This window comes from Candoia aspera, chromosome 10, assembly GCF_035149785.1.
Source record: "Candoia aspera isolate rCanAsp1 chromosome 10, rCanAsp1.hap2, whole genome shotgun sequence".
NCBI classification, from domain to species: domain Eukaryota; kingdom Metazoa; phylum Chordata; class Lepidosauria; order Squamata; family Boidae; genus Candoia; species Candoia aspera.
In genome coordinates, this window is record NC_086162.1 from 26433674 (window position 1) to 26460216 (window position 26543).

Genomic DNA, 26543 nt, shown 5'->3' on the forward strand with positions numbered 1-26543 from the left:
CCTTTTCTGGTGGGTTTCAGAAATGTCTTCTTTTTTCTCCCAGTGTCACCTTGGAGCACCCGAAGACAAGACTGTGCCCCAACTCCCTCCCTTGCACCCACCTTCCAGCGTGCCCCCTGTGCCCCAGCGCCCCATCATGTCCTGAGGGAAGGGGAGGGGAGGGGAGGAAGGGGAGCCTGCTTCTGCTTGCCTGGGAGGTGTGCTGGCATCAAGGGCTTCCAGGGCCCCTCCACTGCCTCATTCTCAAGGGGGCACTTATGGGGGGAACTCACATCAGGCCTCTGGGCGTAGAAGCAGGGCAAAGGGGAAGGGAGCCTCCCCGACAAGAGAAGAGGATGTGAGGGGGGAGCCCGGCCAACAGCTGTGCCAATAGGTTGCGGACCTCAGACCCGGCTGGGGAAAGGGTGGGCTGTGCACCAGGGAGGGGTTGAAGATGGGGCTGCCTTTCAGCCACGCAGCCAGCCAGTTCTCTTTCTAAATGTTGGAAGCTTTGCAACCAAACATGCAGTGACAGTTCCCTGTAAATTAGGGGGGGGGGGAGGAGGAGGAATACCTGGAGAGTGGTCGGTGTTCACAGTGCAGCTGGGCACCGGAAGCAGAGCCTGGGCACACAAAGGCAAGACCAGGCTGGAACAGATGATACCTGAGCTTTGAATATTTACTCAGTCTCTTACACAACCCAGAAGGTGACGCCAAGACCAGCCCCACTTAAATGCCCAGAATCCCAGGAAGCTGGGCAGATATCACACCATGGAGCTGGCTGGCGCAGTCACCCTCTTCCTGATGGCCTACCTTTCCTGCCTTGCCCTGCTGTTTGCCTGGAGAAAGGCGTCTCCCAGGGGTAGGCTGCCTCCTGGTCCCACTCCTCTGCCTCTGATCGGGAACTTCCTGCAGATCAAGGCATCAAAAACCTTGCAGTCCCTCCTCAAGGTAAGTCACCCTCTTGCCCAGGAGAAGCCCCAGGGACTGAGCAGCGGGTCAGAGATGCTTCCCGAGCCACCTGGCGGTCTCCCCCATCCGCTTCCCCCATGCCCGGGCTCTCCGTTGGGGCACTGGCTCTCTCCATCCTCCTCAACCAAGGGCCCTGCATCTTCTCCGGATCGCGTGGCTGTTGAGTGATCTGAGTCCCACAGCCCAACATCCGAGCCATCTCCTTCCACCACTCACCTTCCTGTGATTCGGCTTGCAGAGGGAAGCACTTCCAGCACCCCCAAAAGTCCCAGTAGTGAGGTTGTTTTGGGGAGTGATTCTATAATCTCTAGGAGCCACCCCCCATTTTTCAGTAGCGCAAGTGTTTGGGAGGTTGACGACGAGATGTTAGGAAATGCAAACGTGCTCCTTTCCCGAGCGACCCATTTGAGGGTTCCAAATGCTGCCACCGTTGCCCAAGGATCCGCCGGCGCCGTTTTCAAGAATTTCAGAAGCTCTGTTTCCAATACAATGTTAGAAGAGGGTTCCCTTGTGCCTTGGTGGGCGATCGGTGCATTTACAAGTTTTTCTGTGGGCCAGATGGGCAGGGTTGTGCCAGTGTGGTATGTTACACTGTAAGTCAATGAATGTTTATTTAATACACATTAATCAACATTTCTGTTCCTGTTCCAACAGCTGGATCCTCAAGGCAGCTATTGATTAATGGAGCAGGATTTCTGGCATTAAGATTGTAGGCCACACCAACTTCAGTGGCTGCACTGCAAAAATTCTGGGTAGATCACAGGGCGATTAAGCCACTGACGGCACTGGGTCTATAAGTCCTGGATGACTCTGGGCTCAGTTCAAGCAAAAAAGAAAGGGCTCCCTCTTATAACTGCTTAAAACTGTGATGGAAAGACCTTTCCACAGCAGAAAACCTCTGACTGTGTTCAGGGACTTGCAGTAACCCCTGGGCAAAAGTCCTGTTGGCTCTACGCACTTTGTTGAGGAAGGAAGTGCCTGGAAGCAAAGTTCAAGGGAAGCTTGGATGGATCCCAGCCCGTCCATGTTTCCACAGGGAAGGGCAGAGAGAGTCAGGCTTGCCTCCTGGCAAGGGCCCCCCTGCAGTCTCTCACAGAGATGTGGAAGGAGCTGCCTTCCTCTCAGTCCTGGGAACCCCGTCAGTTCCCCATCCAGGGTCGGCTTCAGGCTGACCTTGCTTAGCCTTTAAGGTTCTACGGCACCCAAAGTCATGAATTTGAGAGGGGTGGCGATATAAATCAAAATAATCAATCAGCCAAAGCGGGTGATGCAGCTGCCTAACGCGATGCACCTTTCAGGATACAGAATGGAGAGAGGAATGCTGCAGCTGGGTGGGGCAGAGGAAGGAAGCCTCTTAGGGCCCACTTTGTCTCTGGGAAGGGGATAAGTTTTCTTGTAAACTGCCCAGAGTCTCTCCTTGAGGGAGATGGGTGGTGATGAAATATAAATATAAATACAAATAAGCCATTCCCAGTTCCGGCCCTAAGAGGCAGTTGGCTGGTGGATATGGCAGCCAATACAGGTAGCCCTTGCTTGACAACCATTTGTTTAGTGATGGTTCAGACTTACGATGGTGCTGGGAAAACCTACTTGTAACCTGTCTTTGCACTTACGACCATCGCAGCATCCCACGGTCACATGATTGCCATTTTTCAACCTTCCCTGCCAGTTTCCAGCAAGCAACTTTAATGGGGAACCATGTGATTTGCTTAACAACCACCACAAGAAAGGTCATAAAATTGGGTTGGATTCACTTAATGACCGCTTTGCTTAGCAACTGAAATTCCGGTCCCAATTGTGGTCATTAAGCAAGGACTGCCTGTATTCACCTTCAATGGAACAATGGCCTTTCCAAGGAGTTTATCCCTGGGGTCATCCAGCTACAGAGATCTGGATCTAAGTATCTCCATCCCTCCCTTTGGCTCCTCTTCCTGTGCAGTTGCGGGAAAAATACGGCCCCGTGTTCACGGTCTACTTTGGAAACCGCCCAGTTGTGGTCTTATGTGGCCACGATGCAGTGAAGGAGGCCCTGATTGACAAGGCCGAAGAATTTGCCGGGAGGAAAACCAATGCTACCCTGGAAAGGACCTTCCAAGGACATGGTGAGGGCTCCAGGCTGGTGGGTCAGGTTGCCCACTCTTTCCTGGCCACAGGACCCATTGCTTTCCTCTGCCCTCAGGGGTGGTCTTTGCCGATGGGGAGCGCTGGAAGCAGCTGCGCCGGTTCTCCCTGACCGTCCTGAGGAATTTTGGGATGGGGAAAAAATCCATCCAGGAGCGGATCCAAGAGGAGACCCAGTTCCTGCTGGAGGAATTGCGGAAGATGCAAGGTGAGGCTGGGGAAGGAGAGGGGGTGGAATTGTTTTAAAGGCCCTTGGGCCAACCAACCACTCTAGGAATGCTGAGCTCCGATGTTAAGATGTCCAGGAGAAGCTTGGGCTGAAAAAGAGCTTCACAGAGTGTCTTCCTCTTTGTGATCCAAAGCAGAGTAGGGATCCCTTCCTCTCTAAATAAACACGTACAGTGGAAGAGAGGAATGCCCCCCCCAAATAATAATGAGAAAATTATTTACCCTTTTGGCCTGAGCAGCTCCTACAACATGTTGACCTCCCTTCCCTCTTGCTCTCTTTCTCTCTCTGCACCAGAGAAGCCCTTCAACCCCATCTTCTTCCTCAGTTGCGCTGTGTCCAACGTCATCTGTTCGATCGTCTTCGGCAATCGCTTTGACTACAGAGACAAGGAATTCCTGGCTCTCATGAAGATGATGAATGACAGCTTTCGGGAAATGAGCACAGGCTGGGCTCAGGTAGTTCTACACGGTGCCTGGCCTTTGCTCCGCACAATAGAAGGATCAGAAGCTTCTTCCAAGACAATTTTTCCCAAGCTGGTACCATCCAAACATGTTGGACAGCTGCCACGGCTTAGGAGGATGGGAACTGTTGTCCAAAACACAAGTGGCAGCCAGTAGGGAAAGAAGGAAAGACTCTTTAAAGAGAAATTCTTCAAGATTATTTAAGCTCCTCTCATATCGGCTATATCCTGCAAATATATCTGCTGATATTCTTGAAATGCTGATCCTTGATTGATTGACCTCATTATTTGACTCACTTTGGCTATGCATCGACCTCTTTTTGTAACAGATCCTTGTCTTCCTTGTCCCCCGCAGATCTACGATATGTACCCCAACCTCTTGAGACACCTTCCAGGGCCACACACCAAGATCTATGACATTCTGGAAGACATGAGGCTGTTCATTGCCAAGAGGGTGATGAAGAACAAAGAGACTCTGGACCTCAACTCTCCTCGGGATTTCATCGATTGCTTTCTCATACAGATGGAGAAGGTAGGATGCGAGGAGTGTCCCCCAGCTATAGGGCTGTGAGTGAGCCTTTGGGTACAAGGGGCCTTGTCACTGGGCAAAGGATGGGCCAGGGGGTACAAGCGTGCCATCCCTTCCTGACTGAACACAATCACCAGAGGACAGGAAGGTTGGGTGATTTTAGCTTCTCGGCTGGATCTTGTAAAAGGAACCTCCACGTCTGGTCAAAGGGGAAGCAAGGGAACATGTTTGATGCCCACAAGCCACTGGTCCCTCACCTCAACACACCCAGGCCACAGCCTCTTCAGCTGCATCGGGGTTCGAGTAAGTTAAACCATTATTCCAAGGCCCTCTGAGGACAACCTCAAGATGCCAAGCGTTTCCTGTTCCTTTCCCACAGAGAGCGGTCAGGGGACTGGCAGAGATGGGAACAGGGTCAAGGCAGGAAAGGGGCTGGCAATGGAGACAGCAGGTCCAAAGGGAATTGCCTTTGCCAATCCACCCGCTGCATAGGAACATGGAGACCATTCTATTTTGTGGAAACCAGAGCTTTGCTCAACCTGCTTGCCTGAAGCTCCAACCACTGGTTCTCTTTCCTGTTTTGCAACTCTGAAACCAGCTGGAAAGCCCCAGTCACAGGCCACCAGACGTTCTCATGCACTCTGGTTCCAATTTGTCTTCAGGAAAAAGACAACCCAGCCAGCGAATTCAATCTGAAGAACCTGGAGCTCACAACCCTGAACTTGTTTTTTGCTGGGACAGAGACTGTCAGCTCCACTCTGAGATATGGATTTCTGTTGCTGATGAAGTTCCCCAAAGTGCAAGGTAAGGGGGTGTTCAGACCCACCCCAGTAATGTCCGTAGGCCAAGAAGCAGCCCCTCTAAGTCCAGGGAGAAGAGCTACAATCATTGCAAGTCAGTGTGAGGTTCTTGATCTTTATGCCCCAAATCCAGCAACTCACAGCACAAGCCAGTAGAGATATGCATAGTTCTTTATTGGGACAGTATCAAACTCTGTTAAAGCCACGAATGGGGCCTACTTCCTCCTGCCTTCTCTTTTAATTCTCTTGCCTTCTGCTTCTGTCCCACCCCTTCTTCTCTTCTTCTTTGATGGCTCTCCTCTGTGGTGACAGCTTGTTCTGTTCGTTCTTACAGTTAATGGCTGCTCATGCTTCTGGCTCCAAATGCATTCGCTTGTTCCCTGTCAGTCTTCTTCTTCAGCTCTGTGTAAAGCTGGAGCACCTGGTTGCAATTAGCCATTGTGACCTGGTATTCCATCCTTACATGCCACCCCGCTTCAGAAAGAGAGCCTCCCCCCACTCGCCCCCTGCACGAGGAAGTACCTGGAAGGAAAAGGGAGAGTTAGTGTATGGAAATAACAGGTTATCATCATCCCCCCAAGCTAGGTTTGGGTATCGTTTGTGGAAATCCCTGACTACTTGGGGCACACGAACGTGTCTGCTCTCAACCCACTCATTATCAGCTTTCGGAAGATGTTTCCAGTGCATCAAGTACTGCGACCCCCCTTGCTGTCTTCTCAAGTACAAGATTGCTTGCATTTTGAAGTGCTGGTCCCCCTCCACCAATGTAGGGGGAGGTTTGGGGTGCCATCACTCAGAAGATTGCACTGGTTTGAGCAGGCAGCAGTGGAAAACAGGACGGATTTTATGTAAGTTCTTTGGTAAGCAGAGTTGTACTGTAATGTCATTGATGATTCGTGAAATTGGAAATGGGCTGACATACTCAGGACTTAGTTTCTTTGAGGGCTGAGAGGACTTAAGGTAGTTGGTGGACAAATAGACCTTGTCTATTTGTGGGGGCACTTTCAAGGGCCATTCCAGGGCTCTTTTGCAGTCTGCGTATTTTTTATAATCAGTCTTGGCGTCATCGAGAGCTTTTTCGATCACTGGCTAGCTGTCTCTCATCTGGTTGATCAATTCATCTAACGAGAATATCGTCATATTTTCAAGTGGAAGTTCTGGGATGGCCACAAAGTCTTGTCCATTGGCTACTTGGAATGGGGTAAATCCCATGCTGGATTGTACTGCGTTATTGCGTGCCACCTCAGCGAACGGGAGCAAGTCCACCCAATTGTCCTGTTGGTGGCTGATGTAACACCTCAAGTGCTACTCAAGTACTTGGTTCTGCTGTTCACTCACCCTGTCAGTCTCTGGGTGATGGGCAGAGCTTAAGCCCTGCTCCACCCCAATCAACATCAGAAATTTCTTCCAGAATTTGGTTGTGAATTGGGTCCTGCGATCGCTGATGATTCATTCAGGGGCTCCGTGGATGCGGTATATGTGGTGGATGAACATCTTGGCTAGTTGGTTGGCGGTGGATAGCCCAGCACATGGGATGAAATGTGTCTGTTTTGAAAATAAGTTGGTAACGACCCATATGGTAGCTTTCTTCTTGCTTTCCGGAAGGTCCACAATGAAGTCCATGGTGATCGGCTTCCAGGGGCGGATAGGGCTCGCTACACTCTGTAACAGACTCCTGGGTTTGCTTCCGATGCATTTCACCGTGGCACAAATGGGGCAACTCGCAACATACTCCTCCACATTCTTTTATAGGGATGGCCACCAAAACTGCCATCACACTAGGTGTAGAGTATTCACAAAGCTGAAGTGCCCTGCCACCTTAGCATCATGGCACCATTCCAGGACTTTCAGTATGTATATCCTCTCCCCCTTCCACCATAATCCCAACTTTTTCCACCAAAAGGGTTTTATTGTTCTGTAGCCAGCCATCTTGGAGTGCTGCAGACTGAAGTTTGGTAAGTCCCTTTCCACCTGTGCTGCTGCGCTGGCTGTCTGGCTCCATGTGGTAACCACCATCCTGAATTGGGCAGGAGAAAGGACGGAGTCCACCACCTCTTCTCTCACACAGTTATGTTGGGGTAGGCGAGGTAACACGTCAGCCAGGAAATTCCTACCACCAGTCAAGTACTTTAGGGTGAAGTTAAATCTACTAAAGAACTGCGCCCACCTGATATGTTTGGGATTCAGTTTTCTTGTGGATTTCAAGGCCTCTAGATTCCTATGGTCTTATGGGTGTGGAGCTCCCTTGAACAGGTGCTGCCAGGTGACAAGTGCCCATTGTACCGCAAAAGCCTCCTTCTCCCAGTTGTGCCAATGCCTCTCCGTCTCATAAAATTTGCGCAAGAGGTAGGCGCATGGTCTCAGCTCTCCATCTTTATCTTTCTGTAATAGGATGGCCCCAATGGCTACATCTGAGGTGTCTGCCTGGACAATCAGGAGCCATGCGGGGTTGGGGTGTCTCAGAACCGGCTCAGATGTGAAGAGTACTTTGAGGCAGTCGAACGCATCCTGGCATTCAGCTGTCCATTTGATCGGGGCTCTAGGTTTCTTGATTGTTTTCGGGTCTCCTTTTCCTTTCGTCTTCAGCAAGTCAGTGAGGGGCAGTGCTACTTGTGCAAAGTGGAGGATGAACTGCCAATAAAAATTGGCGAATCCTAAAATACTCTGTAGTTGCCTCCTGATAGGGTAGTTCCCAGGCAACTACATCTCTGACCTTAGCCGGGTCCATCCCCACACCATTGCTAGGGATCCTGTACCCCAGGTCATCCAGCTGCATCTTGTGGAACTCGCACTTCGAGAGTTTTGCGTACAATTGATTTTTTAACAGCTGCTTCAGAACTTCTCTCACCAGCATCACATGTTCCTCCATCGTTTCAGAGTAGATTAGGATGTCGTCCAAATAGACTAAGGCACCTCAGTAGAGAAAGTCATGCAGGATTTCATTTATGAGGTGCATGAAGACCCCTGGCACCCTCTGCAGTCCGAATGGCAGCACTAGGTACTCAAATGACCCAAGTTGGTAGTTAAACGCGATTTTCCACTCGTCCCCTTCCTGAATTCGGACCCTGAAATATGCCTCTGTTAGGTCAAGTTTAGTGAAAATCTTCCCTTGTGAGAGGTGGGCCAGCTTATCACTCATCAGAGGAAGAGGGTATTTATTAGAGGTGCAGACTGCATTTAAACCTCTATAGTCTATGCAAAGACGTAGGGACCCATCTTTCTTCATCCAAAATAGGATGGGTGCAGCCATAGACAATGTAGCAGGGTGAATGAATCCCTGCTGCAAGTTCTTGTCAATGAACTCCTGGAGTACTTTGTGTTCTTTGGTGGTCATGGGGTACAGTTTCATCTTGGGCAGCTCAGCTCCCGGAATTAGTTCTATGGCACAGTCAGAGTTCTGGTGGGGGTGCAGTTGGTCAGATTTGGCCTTGCCAAACACGTCCTTTAAGTGTCTGTACTGTCTGGGAATGCAAGGACTCTTATCCATGGTCATCTCCTTCTCCATCTCCTCTAGAGATCCCGTAAGCTCGGACTGTGTGCCTCTCCGTGTCAGGGCCAGTCATTCGTAGATCCCATCAGAGAAGTAAATCTGCCCTGACTTCCAATCTACTCTTGGGTTATGGTCCCGGAGCCAAGCAAGCCCTAAGACCATGGGGTGGTTGGCGACTGGGGGCACTAGGAATCTCAAAACCTCCTCATGCATTCCCACCTGCATGATTACTGGCTCAGTGTAATACTCAACGGGGCCCCCTTGCATGTCTCCCCCATCTATTTGGGTGAAGATGATGGGGTCCTTCAGCCTTTCTACCCTCAGCTTCAGTTTTCCTACCATTGAGGGGTGCAGCAGGTTGCAGGTACACTCAGAGTCCAATAGGCCTACTAGTTCAGCGTGGTCTCCTCCCCTCAGTTGCCTCAGCCATGCACTTACCATCAATACAGGATAGTTCTCACTCACCATGGGGTCTTTGCACCCATTCTCACACACCTGCCCTCCAGCGCTTTTTAGAGCAGGCTCTCGTTGTTTCCTGACCTCAGGGATCCCTCCTCAGCTGAATCTTCTGAGGCTTCATAGGCCTCATGGTGTTTCTTTTTGGTAGCCACTGCTGCCGGTGCCCTGGTCTTCTGGGTTGGGGTGTTCATGTTGGTCCCACTGCCTTTTGGCTTTCCTTGCCTAGTGGGGGGTATACAGTCTGCTGCTCGATGCCCCTCTTTCCCATAAGTGAAGCACAAGCACTTTCATGCTCTTCGCTCCCAGCTGTCTTCCGCTTGAAAGGGTCTTTTGCAAATGTTGAGTGCTTCCCAGTGGCATATGACTGTTGCTGGTGTCTTACTTGGGCCCATACTTCCTCAACTTCACCTGCTAGGCAAATCCAGTCACTTAATGATTTAGGGTTTCCTCAGGCCAGGGATCACTCTAAAATTTCGGGGCATAGGCCCCCTTTGAAATGTTCAATTTTTAGGGACTCTGGCCAGTTGGTAAGTCTCCCTACCAGGGTTTTGAACTCTATGGCATACTCTGATACCGACTTGCGTCCCTGTCTTTATGGTCTGCATACTAGTTCAGGCCCTCACCGCTGCTAGTGGGTCTTCAAATTGCTCTTTTAGTGCTCGCATAAAGCCTTGGAAGTCTCAAAGTTCTGGGGCTGCTGCCTTGTGCAGCCCCTGTAACCATTCCGCAGCCACTCCTCTGAGGCGCCCTGATATGTATCACACCTTGGCGTCCTCTGAATGGAAGACCGCCTCAAATTCTTCCATGAACTCCCCACATCTGTAAGAAAGCACGCTAACTGCTTGGGGTCTCCACTGAACTTGATGCCCAGGCCTCTGTCTCCAAAGGATTCCTCCCTCTTCCATGGGCTACTCAGTCCCGTGGGGGTTGGGGTCCCTGCATACCAGGCTCCCTGTGCAACATCCCCACAGTCGGTAGGTCTCGTTGCCTCAGTTAGGTTCGCTGCGTTCCCGCCTGTAGAGGGTGCCCACCCTCCTAATGTCATCGCTCCTCGCACTGCGGCTCCGGCCTGGTTTTTAGGCCTCTTGGTTTCAAACCCCCCCCCCCTTCTTCCACGCTTCACTCTTTTCTATGGGGGTTGGGGTCTGCTTTTCCCAGGGGATCAGCATGACCGCCTTCCAGGTAGGAAATCCTCCTCCTCCGGGTGCGGCTGCTGCTCTTTCATGGCTAGGCCGCATCCCTCTCCCTGTCACCACTGGGGTTAACGTTGCTGCCTGGGCCTGGTTTTCGAGTTTCCCGCCTTTGGGCCGCCCCGCCTTTCTCTGTGCTCTGCTTGCTTGTTCGCCCATTTATTATTTATTTATTTATTTATTATTCAAATTTAATTACCACCCATCTCCCCCAAGAGAGGGACTCTGGGCGGTTTACAATAAAATCAAACTCTGATCATAAACATTAACATCTCATAAAACCAGACGCATTACACTTATTATAAAATACAATAATAAATTGTATTTTATAATAAGTGTAATGCGTCTGGTTTTATGAGATTGCCGGGGCTTGGGTCCTCGCTTCCCAGGGGCCCAGCGCCACCCCCCCAGGCTGTAGGCCCTCTCCCCTCGCCTTCAGGGGCCGCTACCTTGCGGCTCTCTCCCTTGTCGCGGGGCGTGGGCTCCGCAGTCGAGCCTCCAGGGCAGGCCTCAGTCGCCCCTCGTAGGGCTGACACATCTCGCTCTAGCCGCACCATCCTGCTCCCCGACTCCACCGGTGAGCACCTTATGCTGGGGTTGGAGCTTGCTGCCATCTCCCCACTTGTGCTTGGGTTCCAGGGGTCTCCGGGGTCCTTAAATCGCTTTGGATCCATGCCTCACCCTGTGGGGCCTCTCTCGTTCCTGGGTACTGCTCTGGGTGGGTTGTTTCAGGCCTGTGGCCAAGCGCCCTCCATTCTCCCTGAGGTTTGGGTGCTCAGCCATCCGGCTTGCCTGCATCGCTCTCCCATATAGTCACCTCACGTGGGCTGCCTCAGGGTGCTCTGCGTCCTCTGGTAGGGCCGCCATTGTGAGGAAAAAGGGATTCGTGGCTTTCTGTGAGGTTCTTGATCTTTATGCCCCAAATCCAGCAACTCAAGCACAAGCCGTTAGAGATATGTGTAGTTCTTTATTGGGACAATATCAAACTCTGTTAAAGTCACGAATGGGGCCTACTTCCTCCCGCCCTCCCTTTTAAGCCCCCCGCCTTCTGCTTCTGTCCCACCCCTTCCTCTCTTCTTCTTTGATGGCTCTCCTCTGTGGTGACAGCTTGTTCTGTTCGTTCTGACAGTTAATGGCTGCTCATGCCTCTGGCTCCAAATGCATTCGCTTGTTCCCCATCAGTCTTCTTCAGCTCTGTGTAAGGCTGGAGCACCCAGTCACAATTAGCAATTGCAACTGGGCCTTCCATCCTTACAGCCAGTGAGAAGTTGCTTTAACCTTCAAGAAAGCCTGGGTTTCAGCATAAGACCTACCCATATCTTATGCTGAAACCCTTATCCGTGGGGTGAGGGTGGGGTGGGGGGAATGCTAGCCTGATGCCCCACCTCAGGATGTGGAGCACCACCCTGCCCAGTTCTTTGGTCCCCCATCAGTTGCTCTGGAGGTCGGAGCTCCATTCAGGTACATCAGAGATAGTGAAATCGAAGCAACTAAGATTAAGACCATCTTTTGACAGCAAAGATGCATGAAGAAATCGATCGTGTGATTGGCCAGAACCGTGTCCCGAACATTGAAGACCGCAGCCACATGCCCTATGTGGATGCAGTCATCCACGAAGTGCAGAGGTTCAGCGACCTCATCCCCATGAACGTGCCCCACGCGGTCACCCGCGACACTGAATTCAGAGGCTACGTCATCCCTAAGGTGCGGGGGCACTCTGGAGGGCCTGTCCGCTTTGTGGGAGTGGGAGTTTGGGCCAAGCGGATGCGGGAGTAGGGCGGGGCACCCCCACCCCGGAAGCTGGCTTGGCTGCACAACCGGGACCAGGCGGAGAGCTTCCAGACCTAGGAAGGGTGGGCCTCAGATGCAGGAGCAGTGGGAGCCTGGGTGGACAATGCCCACCTCGAGGGGTGGGGCTTTCTTACCTCCAAAGCCACTCCCTCCTCTCCACCCACCCAGCTGACCTTACAGGGTTGAGGGTGTGGTGGGTAAAGGGAGCACTAAGGGTGCTGCTGGGGGCTCCCGAAGGGAGGCAGGACTCTCTGTGCTGCCACCCAGGCACAGCCTGCGCTGAATCTCCGCCACTCGAGTTTAGGACTTCTCTTCCTCAGGGGACGGAAATCTACCCACTCCTCAGCACTGTCCTGCACGACAGCACCAAGTTTAAAAGCCCCCAGGGGTTCGACCCTGAGAATTTCCTGGATGAGAACGGCCGCCTGAAGAGGAACGACGCCTTTGTCCCCTTCTCTGCAGGTAGAGCCCACCTCCTCCTCTGCACGCCACCCCTTCCCGGGCCAGGCTTCTCGGCTGCGCCTCGTTTTCCTCCCTTTTTGCCATGTGTCACCGGCTGATTTTCAGTTTCCATGCCAAGGCTGGATTAGAGGGATTAGAGGCCCGGCTCCGCATCCTCGCACGCACCGGGCCCGCCTTTGCCCACACTGGCATCAGGGGGGCCTGGTGAGTGGCAGAAGAGGGCCCCTCCACCTGCCCGCCCTGCCTTTTCTGGGAGAGCTGACCATTCGGGTTTCAGCCTGGCCAGGCAGGGCCTGGCCGGCAGGGCCTGACTCTGCTCCTCTCACCCGCAGGGAAGCGCATTTGTCTGGGGGAAGCCCTGGCCCGGATGGAGCTTTTCCTCTTCTTTACCACCATCCTGCAGCAGTTCCGGCTGAAGCCCGTCACAGAGCCCCAGGACATCGACCTGATGCCCCGGGAGTTCGGCTTTGCCACCATCCCACCCCTGTACGAGCTCTCGGTTGTCCCCCGCTGAAAGGCGTTGGGGGGGCAGGTGTGTGCTCCCTGCTTCTGCGATTTGTGTTTTTGCCAAGCTGGACTTCCGGGGAAGAGGCACGCCCTTTGCTTTTCTGGCCCCACCAGGGGCTGAGGACTCCGAGGGGCTGGGCAAAGATCCCTCTGCTATGAGTTTGCCTTGAAAAAATAAAGTTTCACCCTGACGCACGTAACATTAACCCACGGGGCCTTGGTTTATTCTAAGCCATGGGCTTTTATAGCCTATTTCTTGTTTGGTGATCGCCTGGTATCCTGCCACAATTGCCCGGGTAGATGGAGGCAGTGTACACTACGTGTTATTGTTTAAAGACAGCAAGGCAGAGAAGGGTGGATGAAAGAAGGAGGAGGGGAAGGGGAGGAGGAGGAGGAGAGGGAGGGGAGAGGGATGGATGGATGGATGGATGGATGGATGGAAGAAAGAAAGAAAGGGGGATGGGGAGTGCGAGGGGGAGAAGCCCACCGTCTGTCATGTTCGCCGTTTCAATGTGTTTGATACATCGTAACATTTCGCATGTCATTAGCTGGATGCGTGTTTCATCTTTGACGGGAGGATGGTTCCTGTTGGGAGGGGTTTATCTCTTGGCTGTGCTTTTGGAATGTATTTGGGTTATCTCCTGTGTTCAAGGTTACTTTCCCAGGCTAGAAGATCTGACAGTTGCCAGCACCTGGGACGGGCGGCTCTGCTGGTAGGGAGGCGAGGTTACGTGTGCAACGAAGGGCTTAAGTTTGTATTTGGCGCGCTTTCTGTCATTCTCAGCTTTCTCTGTATTTGTCCTAAGTTCCCTAATAAATCAGATTTCATTTAGCAACCTCTTGTGGGTCTGAGTATTTGGGCTGGGCAACCATTACATAAAGCTGAGAATCTTAAAACCCAAAATTCCGCTGGCCCCTTTCCAGGAGAAGGCAAGTTTGCCCGACCCTGTGAGGGAGAGTGCTAGCGATGACTGAACCTGAAATCATGCTACTGGAAAGTGAGGAGTCGAGTGAAGGGGAGCCGGACTCGACCGTGATGCGCCCCGACAGACCTCCCCAACTGGGGGAGCTCTCAGCGATCCTAGAAGAGGCGAGTTCTGGGTCGGAGGGCGAAGCAGGAGGCATGAAAACCGCGCCGGAAACCACCATAACCACCCCGGGCGAACTGGTCACCTGGGATGAAACCCGGGGGGACGTCTCGGTGGTGGGAGGCCCATCCTGGAGACAGAGGTACCCGTTGTCCCCTACAGTGATCCAGGTGCCGCCGAAAGGGGGTTCCCCCACTCCAGACCGTATCCGAGTGTTAGAGTCAAAAATGGACTCATTGGAAACGATCCTGAAACAGATGAGTCTGGACCTGAGTTCGTTGAAGGAAACACGGGAGGGGTCAAGCCAATGGCATTCGACCCCTTTGTCCCATGGGCAGTCCCCGGAGCGGAGAAGGGCGGCACGTCCGCGGGAAGGAGACCAGGCTGTTTGAGTGGAGTTAGCGTCACCACCTGTAAGGTCGCCACCCGCTCCCGAGTGGCGGCCGGCCAGAGAAGTAGAACCCACCGAACCCTCAGTGGGAGGGCGCAGCCCGTCGGCGGGCGGGTTGAGGGACTTCCCCGTCAAATTCAATGGGGATCCGGCAAAACTCTCATTTTTCCTAACAAATGCCAAGGCATACATGGAGGAGTGGGGGTCGCTTTTTCGTTCGGAAAAAGCGAAGATCATCACCATTGCTACCAAGCTGAAAGGGAGGGCGGCAGACTGGTATGTACAGATGTGCCAGTCGGAAGCGCCCAAACTGGAGAAATTCAACGAGTTCCTCTGGGCTCTAAGGCAGCATTTTGAGGATCCCTTGGCGAAGGAGAGGGCGAAGCGTGCCCTGAAGGACCTCAAGCAAGGGTCGAGATCGGTGGCTGATTACGCGCTGGAATTCAAGGCGCTGGCAAGAAAGGTGGACGACTGGTCTCAAGCCACCATCATCGAACTGTTCAAGGATGGCCTGAATACAGAAGTGCTGCGCTGGTCCTTAGGACGGGACGACCCGTACACTTTGTACGAGTGGATCCAGCTTGCTGGGAGAGCTGAACACGCACACGAGGTATTTGCCCAGCGGAGAACAGCGAAGTCGGGGTGAGAGGTGAAACCTAGTCGCCCGCTGAGTACCGGGGGACGACCTGGGCAAAGATCCTGGGAAGAGGAGAGAGAGAGGCGGTATGCGAAGGGGCAGTGTCTGCGATGTGGCAAAGAGGGACATCGAGCGGCGGCGTGCCCAAAGGCAAAGAGTGAGGAACGGCCCGGGAAGTCGACGGCGAAGTCCCCTTCCCTGCTGAGGAAAATGAAAGCAGCGGTGGCCGAAAGTGAGGGAGACAGGGTGCCGTTCTACGAAGACGAGGGGGAACCAGAATTATTGCAGCCGGCGGGAAACGGCAGCCATCTGCTTTAAAGGGCGCCGCAGGGCAGGTGGTGGAAGAAGGGCGCGAGCCTACATCGGTGAGTGGCAGTTACTGCATTCTCACGGTGAAGTTAAAGTTGGGCTCCCGATCCAAGACCATAGAAGTGTGGGCCATGATTGATTCAGGGTGTTCCAGGTGTTTGATGCACCCCGATGTGGTAGCGGCCCTGGAGCTACCCACATTCCCCTTGCAACGACCCATTGCCTTTACGCAGTTGGATGAGTCCATTACACCGTCCAGATGGCTGAAAGGATGGCAGGGCAGTAGAGTGAAGGAGACAAAGGGGGCTCTGGGCTAGCCCTGCCTGATGCATGAGCACAAAGGGCCTCCCTCACAGTGCAGCCTTTCCGGGGTCAGGATCACAACTGTGATTAAAGCTCCTTCTCTCCCCCACATTGTCCAGACCAGAGGCCCCCAGCAGCCGCCACTGATTTTCAGAAAACTACAACCACTCCGTTGAGAGTTTTGTAGGCCCAGGTGTCCTAACAGTCAGGAATCACGCTGAGACAAGGAATAGGTCTCTAGTGTTTATTACTGCTACATAAGACAGAAAATCCTAACAAACTGAAGAAGCGTGGGAAAAACCCAGACAGAAAAACCCCAAAAGCTAAGGCGGGCCTGATCTGTGTCTCTTTGAATGGCTGCTTAATTCCTCAGTGCTACACATGCGTTTTCCCCCCTGGATAGAGGCCCCCTCCTGCTCGCCATCAGCACTCATGACACCAGGTTTGCATTTAAGTACCTCCTGAGTTAAGACGTTTCTCTGGGTCAGCCGTTGCTTTACAATCCACTGGACGTCTGCTTTCAGCCATCCTCAGTTTGGAGACCTGGGCAGGGGTGTGGGGGAGGGGTCTGGGAGTTGCCCACCCAGCAGTGGCAGGTTGGGAAAAGGTGGACTGATGGGTTCAAAGCTCTTAAGATAAGCCACAATATCCATGCAGAAGAACTCACTTTGCTGGCTCCATGGGAGTTCTTCAAAACAGTAGACCTCATGGTGGGGATGTGGTGGCAGCTGTTGGCAGCCCGGCCAGCTGAGACCCAATTACCAACCTCTGGGCAAGCCTAAGCACCACACCGAGGCCAGGCAGCATGCCAGTTCGGTGATACTATATTCCTCTGAAGCTCTCTTCCTGCAGCCACAGGGCTCAACAGACAGAAACCCTAACCATGACTGAAGCAACAAGGAAGGAAAAGTCCTTCCCAATGCCCATGGACCTGTTGCCATCTATTGCTTCACCTGTTGAGTTTCTATCTGAAGAAACCTTCGGCTAGAGGCATGTGGTTGCATAGCCTGGAAAAGCAATTCAGAGGACCTGACTGGCACCTTTTTTTGGATATCAAACTACATCAGGCTTCAACGTGTCGCTCAAAACTCTGGTTTGATGCAAAGCCTGAGGAATGGCAGTGCAGTGCGGGGGGAGGGGGGACTGGTGCCTTGGACCCTGAACCAGATTTAGCATCTCTGAATGCATTGCTCATGTGTGGATGGAAAGATCATCTTTCTGTGTGCGGAGCATTTTCAGCTTGGGAGACAGTCTTGTCTCTTCTCTGTCACAATGGCCAGGACTGCGGAGCCAGTCTCGCCCCTCCGCTTCTCCCGGCCTGTTAGGCAATCTCAGGGTCCTTCTCTGGAGCTGCCAGCAGGCCCTTTTGCAAAGAACATCCTTGTCCCATGAAGGAAGGGGCGTTTGCATAAGCCGATTAAGCCTCCTTCTCTGCTCACAATGAAGAGACTCTCAAGGAGGGTAGAGTTTCTTGGCCCTTTCAAGGGGATTCTCACGGGGCTAATCCTGCCTTTGCCCTGCCCTTTGTTCCGAAAGGCTTCTCTGCATACTGGCTGGCTTCTTTTATTTTGTGGGGGGTGGGGTGGAGCAGTGGGTACTTTGTTTACAGGGAATCATGGCAGAAAGGAGCATCATGTTCATGAGAGACCTGTGAGAGCCTTACGTAATCCGTCTCACCAGCGGGATTTTACAGGCAGAGGCAAAGGCTTAGCCCAACCTTTCCCAACCTTTGGCCCCGGGGGAGCCCTTGAAATATTCACCAGGCCTCGGGAGCCCTGGCTCAAATAGAGGCCGGAAGTTACAAAATTACTACATTTGTTTCACGGGTAGGCCTGTCTATATGTACAGTATGAACAATGTTCTTAAACTAAAAGTAAAGTTAAACTAAAATTTGCCCAAATTTGAAATCATTTTTTAAATAAATCGTGATCTCCCAGGAAGCCCCTAGGGACCTCTCACGGAACTCGAGCGTGCCACGGAACCCTGGTTGAGTAACCCTGGCTTAGGCATTACAATCAGCAAAATTAGTCGTTTAAAATTACATTTGCGCGGATATAAGGGGGGGAAGGAAGTGTAAAGAAAGCTCACTTGCTCACGGGGCTGAATTCCTCCAGCTAGTACTGGAGGAGATCTCTTAAAACCGTAACTCCCAGGGTCAAACATTATGCAAGTCCATCAGAGGCACAACCTGGAAGCCAGCCAAAGAGCCAAAGACTCTGATGGCACAGCAGCAGTGCCATGACCCTGAATGATTTGCACCAGCACATTCCAGTGGTGCAGGCCACATTCCCCAGTGAACACGCCGTGCTGTACTGGAGCAAAGCTGTGCTGGCAGCAGAGCACTGCCAGGGCAGACCTTTGGAAAAGATGTAGGTGGGGAAGAGGAAGAGTTCCCCCGATGGCGCAGGACCCATGCCCTGAGTGCAGAGGATGCAACCACCCTCCTTGCCATAACGGAGCAGGGTCTCCCCAAGAGCCCAGCAGGGGAGTAGCCAGGCGAGGGGGGCAGCGTCCTCCTCTGAGGTCCCCCCCAGCAAACCAAATGCCCCCAGAGCATGGTGGTGAAGGAAGCCCTGGGAAGTGGACCCTTGGTGCTGAACAGCCCAGCTGAGCCCCTACCAGATCAGAGGGGAGACCACAGCAAGTAGCTTGCCCGTACTTTAAACCCAGAAAACAGACCTGACCTCCAGCCCTCTTCATGCCACCGAACATTGATTCTCCCTGGGTCCACGGCCTTTCCAGTCCTCACAAAAGATAACACAATAGTTGGATCCTCTGGGTTTTTGACTGGAAAACAGGATAAGGGAAGTGTTGCAAGGAAGGTGAAAACCCCCCCAGGATAATCTCCCTTTATGAGGAGACCGTTCTCCTCTTAATGGAATTTGCAGAAAACAGAGATTTTTATTTAGAAACACCCACCCGCTCCACTGTCCTGCTTTCAAAGGTGCCTGCATGAAGTCCAAAGAATCATTTTGTAAGAGTCAAGCAATCCGCTTTATGCTGCACGATTGTTTTGGTCCTCGTTGGAACCTCCCAGGGGCTCCTCAAGCCCAGAGACAGGCGAGCCGGCCCTCTTTGGGTGACCAGCTGACCTACCCCTCCTCCTTGCTCAACTCCGGTTCACAAGGGGTTGTGCCGCCCATGGGCAAACACCTTCAAGGGCAGCAGTGAAAGCCACAGAGGAGAAGGGAGGATTATTGCCTTGCGTAATGTTATGTAACCTTTTACATAACTGCCATCTTGCCTGGCCTCTCCTGGCTGACTTTGAGGCCATTCCTCAGGATTGGCCCTTGCAGGATGGCCGTTATGTAAGAGGTGACTGAAAGGAGGGGCCTGTGGTTCAGTTCAGGTGAGGTATGTTGACTCTCCTGACCACAGAATGCCTCTTGGCACCCTATTGATACAGCAGCATTAAAAAAAACATTTTTAAAAAAATACCCAGAGTCAATAATCAAACCACCAAGCAACCCGGCAGCTAAGGCCTGGTGTCGCTGCGGGGGGACCTCTGCCCATCTTGGCATTGGTGCCGAGCCCTGGAGGTCGCAGGTGCTCCCCATACAGCCTGGGAGAGTCCCCAGGCTGGCCCCAAAGGCTATGCAAAAGTCCTGGCTGAGGGACATCAAGGGAGCATCCTGCCCATGACACTTCTCCGTGGGAAGAAGGACGCAGGGAAGCTGATCCCAAGGTGCAAACAGGCAACTAACCTGAAGGAGAATCGAGTCCAAAGCAGCCCATCCCTCGTCTCTGAGGTCTGGCAAGCACACTGGAATTTGGGGAACTCTTGCAAAATAGCCCCCCTCCCACCAAATACTGCTCTAACCAGTATTCTTATCAATAACAAAAAGCTGACTGGCCAGGATGCTGCCTGCCCCATCCGCCCGTGACTTTTACCATTTTCCAAGAAGGCAAACTTAGTTACAGAGAAACATTGGAGTACAGCCTGCCCCTGCCCCATGACCTGGGGGATTTTGGGAAACAAACATTAAGCTGGAGGTACCTCGCCTTGCAGCATTTCAGCATTCCTTTTTTGTTTTTGTTTTTTAAGTAAAAGCAGTTGTGTTTTTTGTAATGCAGTGGGTCAAGAATTCTGGCAGTCACCACAGGAGGCATCTGCAGGCCACCTGGTGCCCAGAGGCATCATTCCAGGGAAACCAGACCCCCAAAAGAATATTTCCAAACCACTCTGTCTTCAGGGTGTGTCATCTGGCCATCCAGATGTTGCTGACAAAAAATTCCCAGCATCCCCTCTTGTTCTGCAAAAACTGAGTGAAATACTTTAGCCTCTGAAAGGTAGACCTGCCCATTCAAGCCTTTGGGTCTGAAAAGTCTCTGGAACATCTAACTCTGCCTGCTTGTCCTTGTGATGGTGGGAAGAAGGCAACGCTCCCCTTGCACTGGGCCAGAAGAGCCCTTTCTACCCAAAGAGGTGCCCCCTCCCTGTCTCCCTCCCTGCCAGGTGCCCAACGAATTTTGTTTTGAAACCCAATCTTGTTTTCCTGCTCAGCCCCTGGGTTTCACTGCTGGGAGAGGCAGATATATAGCAGCGGTGTTCTGGGAGCCTCCAGGCGCACTCCCAGCCTGGTCGCCATGGAGCTTGGGGGCTCACTAGCCATCTTCCTGAGCATCTGCTTCTCTTGCTTGCTGCTCATCTCTGCACGGAAGCGGATGCACAAAGAGGGGAAGCTACCCCCAGGGCCCACACCGCTGCCCTTCCTTGGAAATTTACTGCAGGTGAAAACCAGCGAGCCCTTCAAGTCCTTCCTAGCGGTGAGTTGTCCCCTCTTTGATGCAAGAAGGGGCATGGGAGAAATCCAGACTGGATGTGCTGCCTCAGGGAGGGAGTGTTCAAGGCTCATGGGGTGTCAGCAGAAGCTCCAGGTTGCCCAGAAGGAGCCATTTTAAGCTCAGGGAATGAACATCCCACCCCTGTTACTCAAGGCATCCCTATGGTTCCCTGAAGATCTCCACAGAAAAATGCGGGAAGAACCTTGTCAGAGCCTAGTTTAGCAGCACCACAGCCAACCAGAGGTCTTGGGCTTGAAGGCAATACTACCCCATTATTTGCCTCACAGTAAGCAGGCTACATGAGAGCCAGTGTGGTGTAGTGGTTACGGCACCAGGCTAGAAACCGGGAGACCATGGGTTCTAGTCCTGCCTTGGGCACGAAGCCAGCTGGGAGACCTTGAGCCAGTCACTGTCTCTCAGCCCTAGGAATGAGGCAATGGCAAACCACTCCCGAAAAACCTTGCCAAGAAAGCCGCAGGGATTTGTCTAGGCAGTCTCTGAGAATCAGACACAATTGAACAGATTAAGAAGAAAAAAAGCAGGCTACAGAAGTAGACAGTACTCAAAGATGGGTGTGCCACTGAAACATTAAGGCTCATCAAATCCTTCATTCTAATTCCATTTTAGAGCCATCTAGGATATGGACCTTCACCAGACATTCCTGAAAAGAAAAAGTATCCTGCCAGGACTCCAAGGAGAGGCTGGCAAAGAAGGCTTTCATAAACTTTTGTCCTGCCCCTCTTTTATCTTTCTACCTTGGTTTCTCCTGCAGTTGAGAGACAAGTATGGTCCAGTGTTTACGGTCTACCTGGGCCCCCGGAGGGTGGTTGTGCTCTGTGGGCACGACACAGTGAAGGAAGCTCTGGTGGACCAGGCTGAGGAATTCAGCGGCAGAGGGGAACTGGCCACCATTGATCGGAATTTCAACGGTTTTGGTGAGTGGACCAGATCTAGGTCATCTCCTCAAGAGAATCCAAGGGAAATATTTTCTGGTAGAAGGAGAAGCTGGTGGGAGGTTGAGGGAGCAATCTCATCTTCTACAATGATGATTCATTGCTTCAAGGAGGAAAATGCTTTCACGGGACAGAAGGAATTGCCTTAAGTGACATTTCCTTCCTTTCTAGGTGTTGCTTTAGCTAACGGGGAGCGTTGGAAGCAGCTCCGTCGCTTCTCTCTCACCACCTTGAGGAACTTTGGGATGGGGAAGAGGTCCATTGAAGAGAGGATTCAGGAGGAGGCCCAGTACTTGCTGGAGGAATTCAGAAAAACCAAAGGTTGGTGATGACCATGGAGCATGTGCTTGGCATATGTGAGGTTCAGGGAAAACTGCACCCACAACTAGCCCTTCGTTTTATGTCTCTCAGGTCAGCCCTTTGACCCTACCTTCTTCCTAAGTCGCACCGTTTCCAACGTCATCAGCTCGGTTGTCTTCGGCAGCCGCTTTGACTATGGAGATAAGACCTTCCTCTCTTTGCTGCGTATGATCAACGAAAGTTTTATAGAGATGAGCACTCCTTGGGCACAGGTAGTAGGCAATGCTGGAGCAGGCCTTCCTCCCAGGTACATGTGTGTGGGAGGGAAAGGTTCTCCTGGTGGAACCTCTGTTGCAGAATCGGGAACAGACTCCTTCCTGGGACTCTGTGGCTAGCCTCAGTTAGCCATAATACTGGTTTTATCCAATAAACAAGCCAGGTTTCTTTTCTTTTCCTCCCAGCTCTATGACATGTATTCCTGCATCATGCAGTACTTGCCTGGAAGACACAACCACATCTACTACCTCATTGAGGAGCTGAAGGAGTTTGTTGCTGAGAAGATCAAAATCAACCAAGCGACACTTGATCCCAACAACCCTCGGGACTTCATTGATTGCTTCCTCATCCAGATGGAGAAGGTACCATCAGGCATTTCTCATCAGTAGAGAGAAGCATGGAAATTTGAGAGACTAGAGGAAATGACAGAGTGGGAGGGAAATGGGAAATCCCCACCGGAGTCCATCCTATGATACAGCTCTATTTAGATGTAGAAAGCCCTCTCAGGAGCAGGTTCTTCCTCCCACAGTACAGACAAGGGGACCTAGTGATCGTATGATGTCCACCACCTTAGATCAGTCTTTTCTAGCCTGCTTCCCTCTACTCCCCCAATAGTTTTGAGGAACCATTGGATTTCAGCTCCCAGGATAGCCAGCTAGTAAATAAGTGAGTGGCCTGTAATCTTGGACTTCCTGAATCAATGTGCTTCTAGCATGATTCCCCCTGTACTCACCACACTCACAGGACACAGTGCTGAGATAAACAGTTTCTTCTCTTGAAGGAAAAGGGAAACCCTTCCAGTGAATTCAACCTAAAGAATTTGGTCCTCACAACCCTCAATCTGTTCTTTGCTGGGACAGAGACAGTGAGCTCCACCCTGAGATATGGACTCCTTTTCTTGATGAAATACCCAGAAGTGGAAGGTATGGTAGCCAAAATCTGGAGCAGTTTGTATGGGACTTGCCCAAGAGAAGCCAGCCTCTTCTGCACAAGTGCCTGAATCCATCCCAACTGACGTATAGCAGCCACCTTATATTGATGTTTACCCCCCGGCTGTGAAAATGCGGGCAGTGGGGCTTGGAAAAGGAGGGAGGAGGAGGTACCTGCTCCAGTCATTTCAAGTGCCCACCCAGGTCTGCCCTGCTTCCTGGCTAAGGGGCCTGAGGCAGTGCCCCCCACTGAGTTGAGACACCTGGGGCACCGCCTCCGTGACACCCCCCGAAGCATTTTCTGGATGTTTCGGCAGAGAAGGTGCACCAGGAGATTGACCAGGTCATCGGCCCCAGTCGCATTCCTGCCACTGAAGACCGGCTGAAGATGCCCTACACAGACGCGGTCATCCACGAGATCCAGAGGCTGACTGACATTGTCCCCATGGGAGTGCCCCATACAGTGACCCGGGACACTCAGTTCCGGGGGTACCATCTGCCGAAGGTGAGCTGCAGGGAGCTTCAGCTGCAGGACGGGCTTCCGGAGAGGGAGGAGGAGCGTGCAGAGATGACCTCAGCTACCCCTGGCGAAGGGCGGCTCACCCTGGTTTTCGGGGTTATGCTTTTGCAGGGCACAGATGTCTTCCCCTTACTAGGCTCAGCCTTACGCGACCCCAAGTACTTCAGCGACCCCGAGAACTTCAACCCCGGACACTTCCTGGACGAGAAAGGACGTTTTAAGAAGAACGAAGCTTTTGTGCCATTTTCCTCAGGTAAGGCTGGGTTCGTGCATTTTTCATTGTTGCTTTTCTTGCTCTGGGGACACCTCACAGGAACAGCACAACAGGCAGCAGCAGGTGAGGCAGAGAGACAAGGAGCTGCTTCAAGCCCAGATCGGGACCTTCACAAAAAGCTGATGCATCCGTTTGAGTCATATTTTTACCACCAGGAAGGGAGAAACAGCTTCTGCCTCTGATGCCCAAATCGCCTGGCTCCCCTTGGAACCTATCTCCTGGACGTAGGGAGGGTGCACCCCTGTGGCCTGGCCCCTGGAAGCCAAAGGCTCTCCCTCCCTCCACATCCTCCCAGCGAGGGTGCTGGGCCTGGCCCAAGGAGCGCCCCCCATTACCGCCCTCCCTCGCTGCCTAGCCAAATCCTCCTCCTTCAGCTGAGCGATCCTGGTGTGGAGCTAAGGTGCGATGCCCCCCTTCCCACCCTGAGCCTCTTGGGAAAACGTGGAGGCCAGGGATTACCCTCACCATTCCTGTCAATAAGAGACAGGGACCTGTCTCCAAACGGGAGAGGAGCTGAAGGGGGGGTCCTTCTCTGGAGCTGGATGCGGACCCCTGGTATGCTCCCGCAGCAAGACCCCCAAACTGATGGCCACCCCGGCTTCCTGCCTCTTGTCCAGGGAAGCGCGTCTGCCTGGGGGAAGCCATGGCCCGGATGGAGCTCTTCCTGTACTTCACCACCATGCTGCAGAACTTCTCCCTGAAGTCGTTCCTGCACCCGAGGGACATTGACATCTCCCCCAAAATGAGTGGCTTTGGGAACATCCCCCCCACCTACGAGCTGTGCATGCTCCCCCGCTGATCCTGGGGCTCCTTTTCCGCCTGTCTCCGACTCTGTTCGTGTTATGTGTTGGCAGATTGCTGGGAAAGCCTTTGGCCCAGGAGAGATCAGAAAAGTTACACACCAGGCATTTCTATAAAAATAATTTTATTTACAGAAAGCAAAACATATTTAAAAGGCTTCTGCATTCCTGCAGACTCTCAGAGCAGCTACATGCCTACACAGAAGAGAAACAGAAAACTAAAACAAGTCCAGGCAAGTTTTTCCCCCCAGGTGCAAAAATTAACATTCGAAAAGGGGACAGTTGAATTCAACCTCTGCACCCGGCCAAAGTGATTAGTTATCATAGTAACCTTAATCTGTAGTAGAAAACAATATATTAACATTATGTGCTTTCGGACAGCACCGCCACCCCTGCCCTTGGGGAATTGTCTGCAGCCAGCACAGCCCTCAACTCGGTGCTTCCCTTCCTCCTGCTGTGCTTGTTGAACCAGAACCCCAGGCCCTCGGATCGCTTGGTCAGATGGGTCCTTTGGGGCAGCTCCTGCTCTTTCCTAGATCCCAATTAGGGGGCAAGAGGAGGGGTCAGTTTCCTGTGAAGGAGCCGAGAGCACCCCAGTTCTGTTCTACCCTCAGGAAACAACCCACCTCAGCTGGCTGGCACCCTGTTCCATCCTCAGCTCTGACCGAACGCTCGGCTCTCCAGCCTGGGTGCCCGGCCACTGAAATCTCTCTGTCCCGTGGGTGCCTGGTCAGGGGTGCTGCACCTACATATCACCTGAGACCTTCTCCCAACCGCCAATGACCAGATGGGGACCCAGATTTGGAGCATGCTACATTCAGATGCTTGGAGAGTGAAGGGAGGATAGTCTGGAAGCATTAAAAAAAATGCCTCAGAGGCTGCGTATTCCTGCTGTCGGTATTTGCCTCCCTAGTTGGAGACTTTCTCCTGAGTTGGAGCCAGGCAGGATGCTACACGTTTCTCCCAGGGACCTTCTTGGCACACAGAGCAGGCCCTCCAAGCCCCCAGCCTCCGGAAAATGTTACTGCCGCTTCTCTACACAAGGGTGATTCAGGAGAGTGACCCCCCAGTCCTGTTCCCACAAGCGTTAACCCAGCTTAGAAATCTGACTGACCTTTAAAAGTGCAATTAAAAGCATGTTTAGAGAAATAAGCAAAAAAAAATCTGTATTTTAAACACAAGATTTAAACTTATTTAGACTTGGAGGAGTGTGTGAGAGCATTGAAAGAAAGGCTGCTGCAGCCAATCTTCTTAAACTGAAATTATTTCAAAAATTCTATTTTGGTTTCCTCTGAATATGACCCATTCCCTTTATTATGAACACCATGAACATACCAAACTTTTGGAAAGACAGGGGACAAGACGCTGGAGTTAGCAAGGAAATTCTCTTTGCAAATGTTCCTGTATACAGTCTTGACAATGTTTAAATGCAGAATAAAACATATTTTACTATTGAGAGATTATGGATTAAATGTTAAAGGGGTTGGGCCATATATACATAGTGTGTGCCCATTGTGCGGAAGTAGGTGTACATGTCTGCCTCCCCCGTGACAGCGATTCCACAGGGAAATTGTAAACGGTCCTCTTAGACCCCTCAAAAGCACAAAGCCACAGCAGAATCAACAGAACATCTTCTGATGCTGAGAGGTCCCCAGCTAGGACTGGCTCAGCTGGACGAGACCATCTTCCTCTGCCGCTGGAAGCCATTCCTCCCTTGTCCCAGGCAGGGCTGACAAAGGGCACCATGCCATTTCTGTAGCCCCATCAGCAGCGGTGATGGGGGAGGCAGGTGAAATGCAACTGGTTGCTGCACTCGGCTCAAAGGGCAGTGTGCTCAGGCCTTTGGCCACTCCAGCAAGCTGTGGCAGAAATTGCAAAACCTTCTGATCCACTCCAGCCAAATTCCCGCCTACGGCAATCACGCAGGAGCAGCCGTGTCCTTGAGGAGGTCCGGAGCGATTTCCAAAGCAGACTGCACTTTCTGCTTGT

General features: G+C 52.3%; 1 protein-coding gene across 3 annotated transcripts; it reads left to right on the forward strand.

Moving 5' to 3' along the window:
* The first annotated feature begins 712 nt into the window (after positions 1-712).
* LOC134503554 (cytochrome P450 2G1-like) lies at positions 713-26012 on the forward strand. 3 transcript variants are annotated; one of them, XM_063312367.1, is made up of 9 exons: positions 713-930; positions 2891-3053; positions 3131-3280; positions 3596-3756; positions 4117-4293; positions 4953-5094; positions 11746-11933; positions 12341-12482; positions 24372-26012. In XM_063312367.1, exons 1-9 carry the CDS (start codon positions 751-753, stop codon positions 24551-24553), a joined length of 1485 nt encoding a protein of 494 aa, XP_063168437.1. In that variant the 5' UTR covers positions 713-750; the 3' UTR covers positions 24554-26012. The 3 variants fall into 3 exon arrangements, with proteins under 3 accessions (XP_063168437.1, XP_063168436.1, XP_063168438.1); XM_063312366.1 differs by lacking the exon at positions 24372-26012 and adding an exon at positions 12809-13195 and having other exon boundaries at positions 715-930; positions 12341-12476; XM_063312368.1 differs by lacking the exons at positions 713-930; positions 2891-3053; positions 3131-3280; ... (3 more) ...; positions 11746-11933; positions 12341-12482 and adding exons at positions 20210-20484; positions 21275-21437; positions 21627-21776; ... (3 more) ...; positions 23278-23465; positions 23592-23733.
* The last annotated feature ends 531 nt before the right edge of the window (positions 26013-26543 follow it).